Source organism: Trachemys scripta, chromosome 2, assembly GCF_013100865.1.
Source record: "Trachemys scripta elegans isolate TJP31775 chromosome 2, CAS_Tse_1.0, whole genome shotgun sequence".
NCBI classification, from domain to species: Eukaryota; Metazoa; Chordata; order Testudines; family Emydidae; genus Trachemys; species Trachemys scripta.
In genome coordinates, this window is record NC_048299.1 from 169,962,309 (window position 1) to 169,974,957 (window position 12,649).

Here is a 12,649-nt window from a genome sequence, read left to right on the forward strand (position 1 = left end):
CCTCCTAGCAAGGATCCAGTTCTGGATCAAATAGAGAGTATAATGGTGATAGCAGTGGAACCGAAGGGAAGAATGGGGATCTGGCACTTTGTGGAGACCCTGTATAGGGGTTCTAGGAAGAGGAAGCAAAGGGTGTTATGGGAAAAGACACACAGTGTTTTCTGGCCTCTACTTCTTAACAGGGGACAAGGAAGATGATTTTGGGACCAGGGGAAAATGTCTCCTTTTAGAAACCCTGTGTTTCCCCACTCAGGCTAGGTCTATACTACCCGCCTGAATCGGCGGGTAGAAATCGACCTCTTGGGGATCGATTTATCGCGTCCCGTTGGGACGCGACAATCGATCCCCTAATCGGCGCTCTTACTCCACCAGCGGAGGTGGTAGTAAGCGCCGCCGACAGAAAGCCCCAGAAGTCGATTTTGCCGCCGTCCTCACAACGGGGTAAGTCGGCTGCGATACGTCGAATTCAGCTACGCTATTCACGTAGCTGAATTTGCGTATCTTAAATCGACTCCCCCCTGTAGTGTAGATGTACCCTTAGAAGCAATGAAGCAAGTGGAGCCAGAAGGTGAACCTGAGCTGTCATGGTGACAGAGCTCTCCAGAACCAAGGATGTAGCTGGAACTGACTTGGGAACAACCGATCCAAAGAAGTGACGTCAGATCCAATATTTGACACGCATTCATTTCCTTTGCTACCAAAGATGGATCTCTGTTTCAGAGCTGTAGCAGTCTTGTCAGATGTTAGCAATGCTGGTTCATATGCATCAGCAGCCATTTTGTCTCTGTGCCATGACAGACAGAACCAAAAGGCACTGATGGCCCAGATTCTGATACATCAATCAAATCCATCTTCCTGGATTTGGAAATCGACATCAGAACTGGCCCTGGTCCTGCAGCTGCAGGGGTTTCATCAGGGTCAGATAACCGGGAGGAACAAGGTATGGCACTGGTAAGGGTGGCCGAACTCTGTTGACCACTCTTCTGGAACTAGGACAGTTACATCTGACCACCACATGGCCCTTGGTTTGGGCATGCGTAGCCTCGGGGGCTTGACTGAGGAGCCATAGGAACTGAATTCCACCACAATAGGGGTTGCAGCTTCTTGGAATCTTACAGCCAGTTGGTGCTAATAGCCACAGGGGCAAAGACTGGTCTCTTAGACCAATGATCTGAGGCCTAATTGGGTCCAGAGGGTTTAGCCTCAAGGCCTTCCTTTGGAAGGAAGAGCTGCAAGTGAGTCTCCCCAGGAGCATTCTTCTCCCAGGCACGTGCTCACTGAATGCTGGGAGGAAGGGCACTTCTGAAGAAACAGAGAAAGCTGGGATTTAAGTAGCTCCATTACCCAGAACCAGGAAAAAACTGTACTGAATGAGCTTAACACTATTTCTAAGCAGAAAGAAACTATGGCCTCAAAGAAACTGGAGTGATTCACATGCATCCAGGCATGCAGTTGGAAGGAACTAGGTTGGGGAGGGCGCTCTGCCACCTTTATAGCATTGCTCTCAGTGCATTGAGACACTGAGGGGAGAGGCAGAGGGGCACATAAGTGTTCTGACACTGCTAGAGAGATTTTTACCACAAGGCACCACAAGGCAGTGCAGTACCCTTAAGTAGAAATATGCAGATCTGCTCAAAGAACAATAATTTATTCTTTAGATCACAGACTGGGAGCTCATGTGTCACAACAGACTGGAAAATGGTTTCTAGTCCATACCTCTCTCAAAGTATTAGCTCTGTTTGGAAGGTGGGAGTTAGATGCACCTCTTAAAATAATCCAGAGGGTGATCTGGTTCTTTCCCACCCTATTTATTTAAATATGATGTCATTTTAAAAAAAAAAGATTGATACTCTGTGGGCTCAGGTTGTGAATTCCAGTAGACTAGTAAATGTAAGTTTGCAGGTATTCAAAACATAATATTATCCACCCACTTTCAACTGTTTGCTCCATTAGGTCATACTGATGGTGCAAGTCTCTCTTATTTGCAGTTCCTCTCCATTGGACACACATTCACACAGTTATTTGTGAGATGGAATGGTTGAATTGCCAAAACATCCCGTTTGAAATGCGTAGATTCCCAGGATCACAAGTCTGAACCTTACCAGAATTGACTACCATTTCTCCTGCTCAGATAGCCACACTGGACCTTCCCCTTCTACAGAAAAATTGACAAAAAGATCTTTCCTAAGGCTCACCTCACTGAATTTTATAAGAAGCAATCCCTCCCAGGGCAGGGTTCTGGAGGTCCTTGGCATTGGGTAATGTCCCAAACCCATGGATTTCCAGGCCATACTTAATCAACAGAGCTGGTTCTAGCTCCCTCAGGCCCAACACAGCCTCTCTCATGTGGAACAAGGAAGCAGGACAGTACTGTAGAGAGACTGCTGAAAATAAAGGACAGCCAAGATTAATGGGAGCAAAAAATCTAAGCAGCTGCTACTGTACCTGCAAGTGCCTTAATACTAATAGCACCAAATACAATATTTTATGCTTTTTCTTCTTTAAATAAATGATACTTGCCTTTTAAAAGGCATTTATTTAAAATGATACTATGGCTAAAATAATTTTTTCTCCGATTACTATTACCATTTTCTATAGCACATGTATGGCAATGGGAGAGATGGGTTTCAAAAAGTACACAAATACCAGGCTTTTTCCCTTTACCACTCAACTCTAATGTTGAAATACTTTTAAAAGATCACTTTTATGTTTTAATTAACTATTGTGTGGCATTGTATAGCAATCTGGTTCCTGCTAGTTCCAGTATGTGCTATCACTATGGGATAACTAAAAGGGTCAGAGGCTTCCTCGGACAAGAGCCCACTGCTTTAATTCAAGCCATTTCAGACAACTTGATCCACTGTTTATACAAGGATGGCAGTGAAAAACGCACCTATGAGACAGTTAGTGATGTCAGCCTCCACTTCAGAAACACATTTAGGCTAACTTTTATTTAAACAGAATCTACAATAGCAACAACTCTTCTTAGACTGTATCAGATGTATCATCATAGTAGCAAGAAGCACTTGTAGCACTACTGGTCCTCAAAAAAAAGCAGGCAAAATACTGCAGGTAAGTAGTATAGCTTTTTGGCTAGAATATCTGTAGTTTGGTCCAACACATGTCTCACTACTTACTGGTACAAAAGCTACCATATAGTTATTTTGGGGTCCAATTATATATCATTCTTTAGCATATCTGTGTGACTGTGCTAGTATGATTAAGGAACGTTTGCCTCTCTGTTTGAAAGCAGTCATACTCACATTGTCATCTACCACTGAGTTCCTGCAAATTTCAGAGCCCAAGGTGTGTACAGAGGTAAAACACCCTTTTCAACTGGAGAATTAACTCCTCTTAATGAAATGAATCATGGGTGATAATGTTTTCATTTATTTTCTCCATTTTAATACAAGTTATTTGAAAGACAAAATTTGGTCAAAAGTTTTTTAAAATATATTTCATAAATAAAAAAAGTCAGTGAAGATGTGATATTCCAACCACACGTCATTGGATGTGGAATTTCTCTTAAGAGGTTTCATCTAGGGTTGGTATAGGTGGGAGCAGAATCTAAGTGAGTCTCACTTCCTCTTCCCCCTACTAAAAATAAAAGGTCTGCTTTAGGCATCAAAGAGATTAGAGGCCCAGAACAGCCGAACAGAGGATTTTTAAATTTTATTTTTTATACAAGGCGTTGATCAATATTACAAAAATAAAAAGTATCATGACTATTCTACTATTAGTCTAAGTAATACTTTTAAGCAGGCTATTACCACTGCAGAAGCAGTTTTTTCCCCACCATCCTTCAAGTAGAAGTATTGCTTTCTTGTTGTGTAGGTGTCAAAAGAGAAAGCTCATCTTAAAATTTAAGGAAAATTCGAGTGAGTATAGGATATTCCACTACTTCTAGTTACAAAGAAGAATAAATCAATATAGTTTAGACTCGGACTACTAAATATAAAAGATTTAACAATCAAGCAGAAAGCTACCATCTTAGTCTGATACAAAGCAGGATTGCAAACATCAGCATCATCATTCAAATGTAGCAAAAGTCAAAGGCCTGATCCAGCTCCCAGTAGACTCCACCGGATTTTTTTTTTTTTTTTTTAATAACCAACTTTAATGGGAGTTGTATCAGTACTCAAGCGATTTTGGAAAGTTTAATTGTTAAGAATTTAAACATTTTAAGTGAGGCTAAACATGTAATTGCTTTTACGTAGCTTACCACCCAACTTTGAAACTCCCTTCATATGCATTTTTTCTTCAAATGGGTAAAACTGAGACTTCTCAGCAGGGGCTCTACTGGAAAATGATAGTGTAGGATTTGAAGTATCATTAGCCTCCTGATAGACCACAGCCTCATTCGCTAAACAAATATTGAAAGAGTGACAGGTTAAAAAAAAAAAATCATACATACATACATACATGATGCACTTATTGAGCTATCTAAGCTATAACTAAGCACCACAGTTTTCCTTTTAAATTTTAGAACCAAGCATTATTTTTTCATCCACCTTGCTAAACCACTCTAAAGTCAAGTTGTATGTACTGTTAATTTATTTCAGGAGCTACAGCACAATAGATATTTTTAAAAATTAATAAAGACTACTGAATAACTTAATAGTGATAAATATTTTTCTTGGAGTCTCCCAATGAAGTGGGCCAACAAGCAGATTGATGTTTGTTTGTATGTTAAACATCAACTTTAAGCACTTTTCTTCAAAATATTTCCTAAATGCATAAATTCCCAAAATGAATATTGAGGGGGAATTTCCAAAAGCACAAAGTACCACTGGCTTTTGAAAAGAGTTAACCTTAGGTAGTATCATTCATTTAATTTATTTTGGGTTTTCTTGGCCAATGAAGTGCAGTTCTAGGCTTAAAATTATTACTCTAGTGCAGATGTTCAGCATACACTAGCCTTGCAACATCTATATCATTCTTATCAGCCCTCAAATGGGACACAGAGATGCAGGTAGGTTTACTTTTGTTCAAAACTGAGTGGATCTGATATTATGTATTATTTTATAGGAATAAAACACAAATCAAACTCACTCAGTACCAAATGAGACTCAAAGTACATGTGTACCACGATATAATGCTGTCCTTGGGAGCCAAAAAATAAAATCTTACTGCGTTATAGGTGAAACCGCATTATATCGAACTTGGTTTGATTTGCTCGAGTGCGCAGCCCTGCCCCAATGGAGCGCTGCTTTACCGCATTATATCCAAATACATGTTATATCGGGTTGCGTTATATTGGGGTAGAGGAGTACATTTTTCAGAAAGTTATTTTGGTTTTGAGGACATTTCATTCTTAAAACCTCTCGTGGAAAACAGTGTTTTCAGTTTATCCTTAAAATGAACAAATGCTATTGAGACTCTGGACCCTAAAGACAGGCAACATTATCTTCTGTTTTTCTGATGAAGCACGTAAATCGGGCTCTTAGTTACAGCATCCATTCATGAATGGGTACATAACTTAGAGATAAATCCAGATATCATCTTCCATTCAATAGGGGTTTTCGTTAGTAGGTTCTCCTCACTTTTTATATGTGGAATACTTTGGAGCCATCTATGTTTTTTCCATTCACAACAGAATTAAACAACATTCCACCATGCTCCAGTGTCAGCAAGTGCTCTTTTCAGTCCAGGTACCTGATGATGATTGATGAAGCTGTCAGGCCTACAGTAGCGGATAGAGCAGTTTGGCAGGAATTCAGTGTTATTGAAAGAAATCTCAAATACTTATTCCATCTCCTCTGCTAACTTTAATCACATTATCAACATGCTGCCAGGAATGGAGCCTTGACACCAAGCCATAAATTTACACAGGCAACCATTGTCTGCATAGTGCAATTCCAACACAGATAATGAGCAAGTTCTGTTTATTTTTACCTGTTTTTATTTTATATTGCATAGTACCTAAAGTAATATTTGAAAGATCTTCCTGTCCCTCAGGTTAGCTTGCATCAAGTTTCCTTCTGTTATTGCATTTAATTTCACTTGGTTTACAAAAGGATAATTAAGCTAGTCATTCAGTTATATTGCTATTACATGAAGATTTTAAATAAAAAGAAAAGATCACAGTGATCACAGGGGCTCACAAATACTCCTGTTAATCAGAACACAAATTAATACTGCAGATGCTTCATTTTTAATGCCACTTACTTGATTACCATGCCATGCCATGCCAAAAACAAAAAAAAAGATTTTTCCTCAACTGTATTAAGGTTATCATAACAGATTTTAGGTAATAAGTCCCAATAAGGTGGGCATTGCTCATCCTACTGAGTGCATCAATGGCAGGACGAATACTTAAGGTAAATACCATACCTGATAAAAGGCTAATGGAAGGACTGATATACTTTTAAAAGTTACTTTTAGGTGGTTTGGGCTGTGGAAGGTATTCTTAGGAGTGTAAAGCTACAAGAACATGAGCCAGTTACATAGAGAGAAAAATCATCGTTTCCTGTGACCTCACAGCCACTCTTGTGGTGCCTATTTTAGAGAGCAATCAATATCTCAACTCAACTTCCTAACAGTGCAGCTGTAACTATACCTGAGTAATGCATTCTAGCCTTTCAGAATCCACTGTTTCGCAAGACATGCTGCTTTTCCCAAAATAACTGTTAATGAGTGTGTATACATCCTAATTTCAGTCAAGCATGGCTTGCATTTATAATACCTGCTCTCTATGGCAGGGCTGTGGCCTTATACAGAGATAATTCAGTTTTTGTTTTCTTCCCCGCAGACAAGGCTGTCTTCACAAGCTAAGGAATTCTAGTTTGCAACTCCCTAAATTGATGTAGCCATGGTATAAAGGCAGAACTCCATTTCTAGACCTGCCTGTCCTACAAACTAAGATAGTGATAACACCAATTACCTTGAACAAAACAAGCTTGTAGAGGCACTTAAAGTTGGAGGTATGCAAAACTCTTCTTGCTAAATCAAACTTTTGTTCTAGTTACAGCACGATGTGGGGGTTGTTTTACCTCTATTTTGATTAGGCTTTCTGAAAGAACCTCACTGTTGTTCTGATAAGTCTGAAGCAAGAGAGTACTGGCACACAAAAACAACAACAACAACGAAAAAGGTCTTAAAAAGAATATTTAGCCAGGTCCTTCTCCATCTCAGCATATTGTTCTTTAAGGCGCTCCATAGCTTTTCTGTGCTCTTCATCCACTTCTCCTCGTTTGTTGTGTTGGTCTTTCATGAACACTTCCCAGTGGGCTAGACGCTGCTTTTCACCAGTCATTAGTATGTCAGTCTGAAGCTGAGAGGAGAAAGGAAAGTTATAGAAACGGTTTCTAGATGAAGACCGTGGGTTAATGCAGATTTGATGACCTTACAAAAGCAAACATATTAAAGAGTCCAGTTTTCATTCCAGTATCAGAAAGTAAAAGTTATATTCATCTAGTCACACTGCACAAATCAAAAGGAAAGTGATAACCATACAGCCTCATCACACAAACTAATGGCAACTTGCCTCCATTCTAGACTAGTCACCAAAAAAAGAAAAAATAATAATAATCAAACTCTAAAGCTAAACACTTCCATTCAGCTACAATCCAAATAATTTCTGTTATCTGATGTTGGAAGAACTATTCCTAACACTATTCCTGATCTTAGTATGGCCTACTCCACTTGCCCACATTTTGTTTTAAAAAAGTACTTTTGATCACAGGAATATACAAACAATAAATAGCAGTCTCCATCTTGATTACATACACTGCAGATACCTAGAGTGGAAATGGACTCAGCGTTATCTTGTTCATATTGAAAGAAACTGACTAGACCCTCAGACAGAGAAATTCTTCATTTAAGCAAGAATTTTGGCTATTTCAGCATGGTTTAGAATTTGGAAGGGGATTGTTCAAGTAAACTCCAGCTCATTTTTTTAAAAATGTCTTAGCCCAGTTCCATGGCTGGTCAGAAAGAACTATGTCTGGCACACCAAAGACAAACATAGGTGAGGCTAAGTATCAGAGGGGTAGCCGTGTTAGTCTGAATCTGTAAAAAGCAACAGAGGGTCCAAAGGTGCCACAGGACCCTCTATAGGTGATGCTATGGTTTAATAATGCTTTCAAAATACATCTACTTTGTGTTACAAAAGGCTGATATTGGAAAATATTGTGCCCACTATATTTCACATCTAAGAGAGAGAAATAAAGTACAATTTTAGGGAGTCAAATGTGTTCATTTACAGTGTGTATTTGCACTGAGGATTCCTGACTTCCAGCACTGGAGGCTAAAAAGAGAGGTGGTTCTTCAAACATCACAAGTGCAAAATCGATGCCTCTTGTAATGGCTGAAATCCCATCACAACTATAAATATAGAGTGCCTCAAAATTTAGTACAACAGACCAAAATGGGTAACAAAATAGTGTGTACTATGCACTGTACATGTAGTATACTTCAGTCCATATTTTTCTGTTGGGCATTACTTTACACATCAACCTCAGTATAAAAATTAGTGTTTTGTTAATTGAAACAAGAACATGTTTACATATCTCAATGGACATTTTTAAACTAGTAACAAAACAAATTTCTAAAACACTATAATGGTAAGGTTCTATATTACCACCAGAAACAAGTCTTGATGAAGGAACCTCTAAGGTCAAAGGAAAAGACAGACCATCTTTGTAGTTCTTATTTTCATATTTTGACTTTTGGGAATTGGTAGATTGTGTTTCTCTCTTAGCCAACAAGTTCTCACTGTGCCTAATGGTTTTCATACATATTTACTATCGGTAATTTTCCCTCAAGCTTCCACATTACTCATTGTTTCTGGTAAATAGGATTCTGTTCACCTCCTTGTCTTGAAAGGAAGACAGTTCTAAAGAAACATGTACAGACATTAAAAGACGAGCTTTTACCGAATATTTGTAAGCAATAGTAATAGTCTTGACCTTCTAGTGTTTTATTCCAAGAACACAGAAATCACAATAACTGTGTACAGCACATCAGTTCTGTTGATCCTCCATGGGTGAAGGTACATCAGCATTTTCTATCCATCAGCTACTATTTTCTACATAGAGTAGTTCAGCATAGGAGTAGTACAAATGTGCAAACTCATATATTCATCCAATATTTTAGCAAATTAAGATGGATTGACACTACATGATGTCTAGCTTGTTTTTATTTTTCCATATTATATATTTAGCTTTTTCATGCAAAAATAAATCATGGTGTGAACATGCTAATTTTACCACATAGCACTCAAAGTACTCTAACAGTATCACTCATTGAAAAGTTCTATATATCTTCTATACAAAACAGAGCAGCTGTTAAAAAAATATGTACCTGTAGTCCCACCAGAGAGCTGGAATGTCTATACCTTTTCAAATTTTTGAAGTGTTAATGAATTGTTTATGCAGTTATTAATAGTGTATCTGAATGATTATAAAGTGCCTACCTGTAAGTAACCACAGTTCAGACTGGACTAGACTGCACCCCTGACAACATGAATGGTTTGCAGGGAAAACAGCAAGTATCACCATGTTCTGCAGTACCATTTCCACCCACGTATAAAGTCACTGAGCTGATAAAACCATTGGTCAAAAGGCAGAGGGTTGCTTCCTTCCCCACCCTTTTTTCTTCTTCTCCAAAACAGTCTTTCTAGTTTGTCTTGGCCCAAAAGAAAGACACTGACAAAGTGATATTAACAGGCAGGCTCTTTGGGTTCCTCAAAAATATGATCAAATGGGATTAAACAATTTAATGCTGAAAAACAATTACTGTAATGTTTACCCTTTAAATAAATACAGGCAGTGTACTAATGAGAAAGTAAATGTATCTTAACAGAATTGTCCTAACTTCCATAGAGTAATGATTTTATGCACAAAATAAAAATGAATCCACAGGGTTATAAACTGATCCGCAGCATAAACGGAGATTTGAAGATATGACTATGAAGATATGAATACTATTCAAATACTATGAAGATATGAATACATTTTAAAAATCAGAAAGCAAAGATGACATTAACACTAGCCTATGTCAGAGCATTGCTGCCTCCTGTGAATGGAGGATTTGGGTCTCCAGGGCTGTCAGTCCTGCACATTTGACACATGCTACAAGTATATAGCCCAGGTTCTCGCCTACTGTCTCGGAGTTGCCTCCCTCCCCCCAAATGTCTGCATTACTAAGAAGTAACTACATGGCTCCCTCAGCCTTAATTCTAACATTTTATTCACTGACACCCAAAACCCATCCCCATCAATACACCTACAAAATTATATTCTAATTTCCCCAACTGCTAGCTCTGTCATTATTAATCTCACTTCTGGCCAGGAAATTCAACATTAATCTCAACATAAGAACACAACAGGACTATGTACATTACTAAGCCTTTACAGGAAGCTTCTTGTCTATGCAGCTGGTCTTTAAGAATGACAGCATGAGCAATAAGAAGAAGGTTCTCTGGTACTTGACTTAATTTTGCTGGTAAATTGATATTCACCTATGGTGAAAAATCCAAAGAACTACACAACCTTAAGGTATACTATAAGTCACATACAGCAACTTGAAACTACTCTGTTCATATATCAAGTGAAGCAGCAAAAAAATATGATCATACAACAACATGGCTTTTATCTCACAGCTTCCAAGAGAGAAAGGAGAGATGCTGGGAGTTTATTCTCCCCTTAATGGTTTTATGGAAATTTTCCGGTCTTGTTAACTAACACTATGTTTCAAAAGAACCAGAAGGGAGGAAGAATCTTTCACTAAACACAGTTTAGTCACTGCATAGATAACCAATTTTGGAGGCTCCCTCCCTAGAATTCAGAAATAACATTGATACATTCTATACTAACAAACTAGAGGGATTAGTACACTAGCTCCCTTTAGTACTACATGCAAAAAATATTAACTTGAAGATAAGAGTTATATTATTCCCTATATCATCCTTAAACAAAATACTTAAGTACATTGCCATTAAAAACACCTAATCCCTAAGGGAGGGAAACAGGAAGTAAAAGTAGTTCATTAAAATATGAAAATCCACTTCACACTTTCCAACAACATCCTTAAGTGACCAGAGAGATTTAAAAGCTTTTCAACATAGACATGATCAATCATATACTATACTAGAGATATACACATGAATTTTCTTCAAAAATACACTGCCCCACACCACCTCCAATTGTATGCCTTTATAGATCAGATTTGAGTGACTCTTAGAATAAACAGATGAATTTTCACAAGTCAGTGCTTTTAGGTGATACCATGAATTCTAGGTACAACAAAACATTATACAAATTCATCATTACCATATTTTAAAATTTAAAGGCAAGTTAATTTTTGATGGCCACAAAAATAAAATATTTTTGTGTTAACAGCCTAGGCACAAGTCCATTTTGTGCCTGTCCTGGTAAATTTTCATGAGAATTTGCAAGATTGTGGAAAAGTACTAAGTTATTTTCATCTTAAAGGAATGTTATTTCAGGTTATTTCCAATTGAGATATTCTCTTCCTTGGGAACCTTCCATACCCCACACCCTCACTTTATATTTCTCACACCTCAAAGTCAAACCACTTGCAAGCCTAGGGCATAACCTTAACCATATGTGTTAATTTATAAGCCAGACAAAATACTAATCTCTTAGTGCTGACAATTAAGACTCCCCATTGTGAAGCACTAGTTGATTTTCACATCATGCCGAATAAAAGCTACACAGCACAAGGATTTTACAGTGCATATCATTAAAAGGTGACTGATCATTCAAGATATGCAATAATCTCCCTGACAAATATAGCCTCGCCTATTGCTAATGTAAGCTACAAATTAAAAAAAAAAAAAAAAAAAAAAGAGAAACAGAGTGTTTGTATACTAGAGTTTATCGACACAGGTATGACATCAGGCAGCCAAACTTTATGTCCAGACATTTAAATCATCTCATTTTGTTTATATGAGCACTTGAGTTCTCTTATGAGTTAAAACAAACTGCAATGAATAAAAATGTTAGAAGCTTTAATGTTTCATTCTGCAATTGCTATAGGTTCTCAGAAATACCAGGAAGACTGGCATTTAGGAAACATTTACTAGCTTACTGTGCAACCTGAATACATCACCACTTCCCCGTGCTTCGGTCATGTCAGCTGGAAAACTAGTTAAGAAAAGATCTCACTGTAGAAAGGATAAAGACAGCTCAAACGAACTATCCTTTGTCAATGAATATTGTTACTTGTACGTAGATCCATGTGTTGAAGAAATACTTTACTGTTTGTTACCAGAAATAAGTGGCCAACAAAGGAAAACTAGCCTAGTTTGTTTAAAATAAAGAAAATTACAATTAAAACAATAATATACTACAGAGGATACAAGATGGTTACTTATCAGCATGAATGTAGTTCCTACCTGCACAGTTCCATGGTGTAGGAATATGTACACCCATACATGCCATTTCAAAACTCTCCAACAGCAGTGTCCATTGGAGCTAGGTATCCATATGTTTGTCTTTATGTTTCCCCATTTGAGAATATACCAGCATAGCACCAAATGCCACTCAGTTTCTTCCATTCACTAAAGAATTTATTGTAAAACTCTGAAATAGTGGGGGAGGAGGATGGGAATTGTGGACCCAGGCAGTCAGTTTTCTCAAAGAACCAGTTACTATGGTAAGTATCTATTTTTTCCTTCTTTGAA

General features: G+C 37.9%; 1 protein-coding gene across 3 annotated transcripts in view; it reads right to left on the reverse strand.

The window, feature by feature from the left end:
- Positions 1–3,652: 3,652 nt before the first annotated feature.
- BLOC1S5 (biogenesis of lysosomal organelles complex 1 subunit 5) overlaps positions 3,653–12,649 on the reverse strand; it is a 30,566-nt gene continuing 21,569 nt past the window's right edge. The window contains exons 5-6 of one of the 3 annotated variants that reach the window (XR_004644655.1): positions 5,544–7,273; positions 3,653–4,363 (exon numbers count right to left, since the gene is read on the reverse strand). Coding sequence is in view for 1 of the 3 variants with exons in the window: in XM_034762287.1 (XP_034618178.1) it covers positions 7,097–7,273 (177 nt within the window). In the remaining 2 variants the exon portion in view is untranslated. Of the gene's footprint in view, positions 7,274–12,649 lie in introns of all 3 variants that reach the window. The other 2 variants (XR_004644656.1, XM_034762287.1) reach the window with 2 other exon arrangements.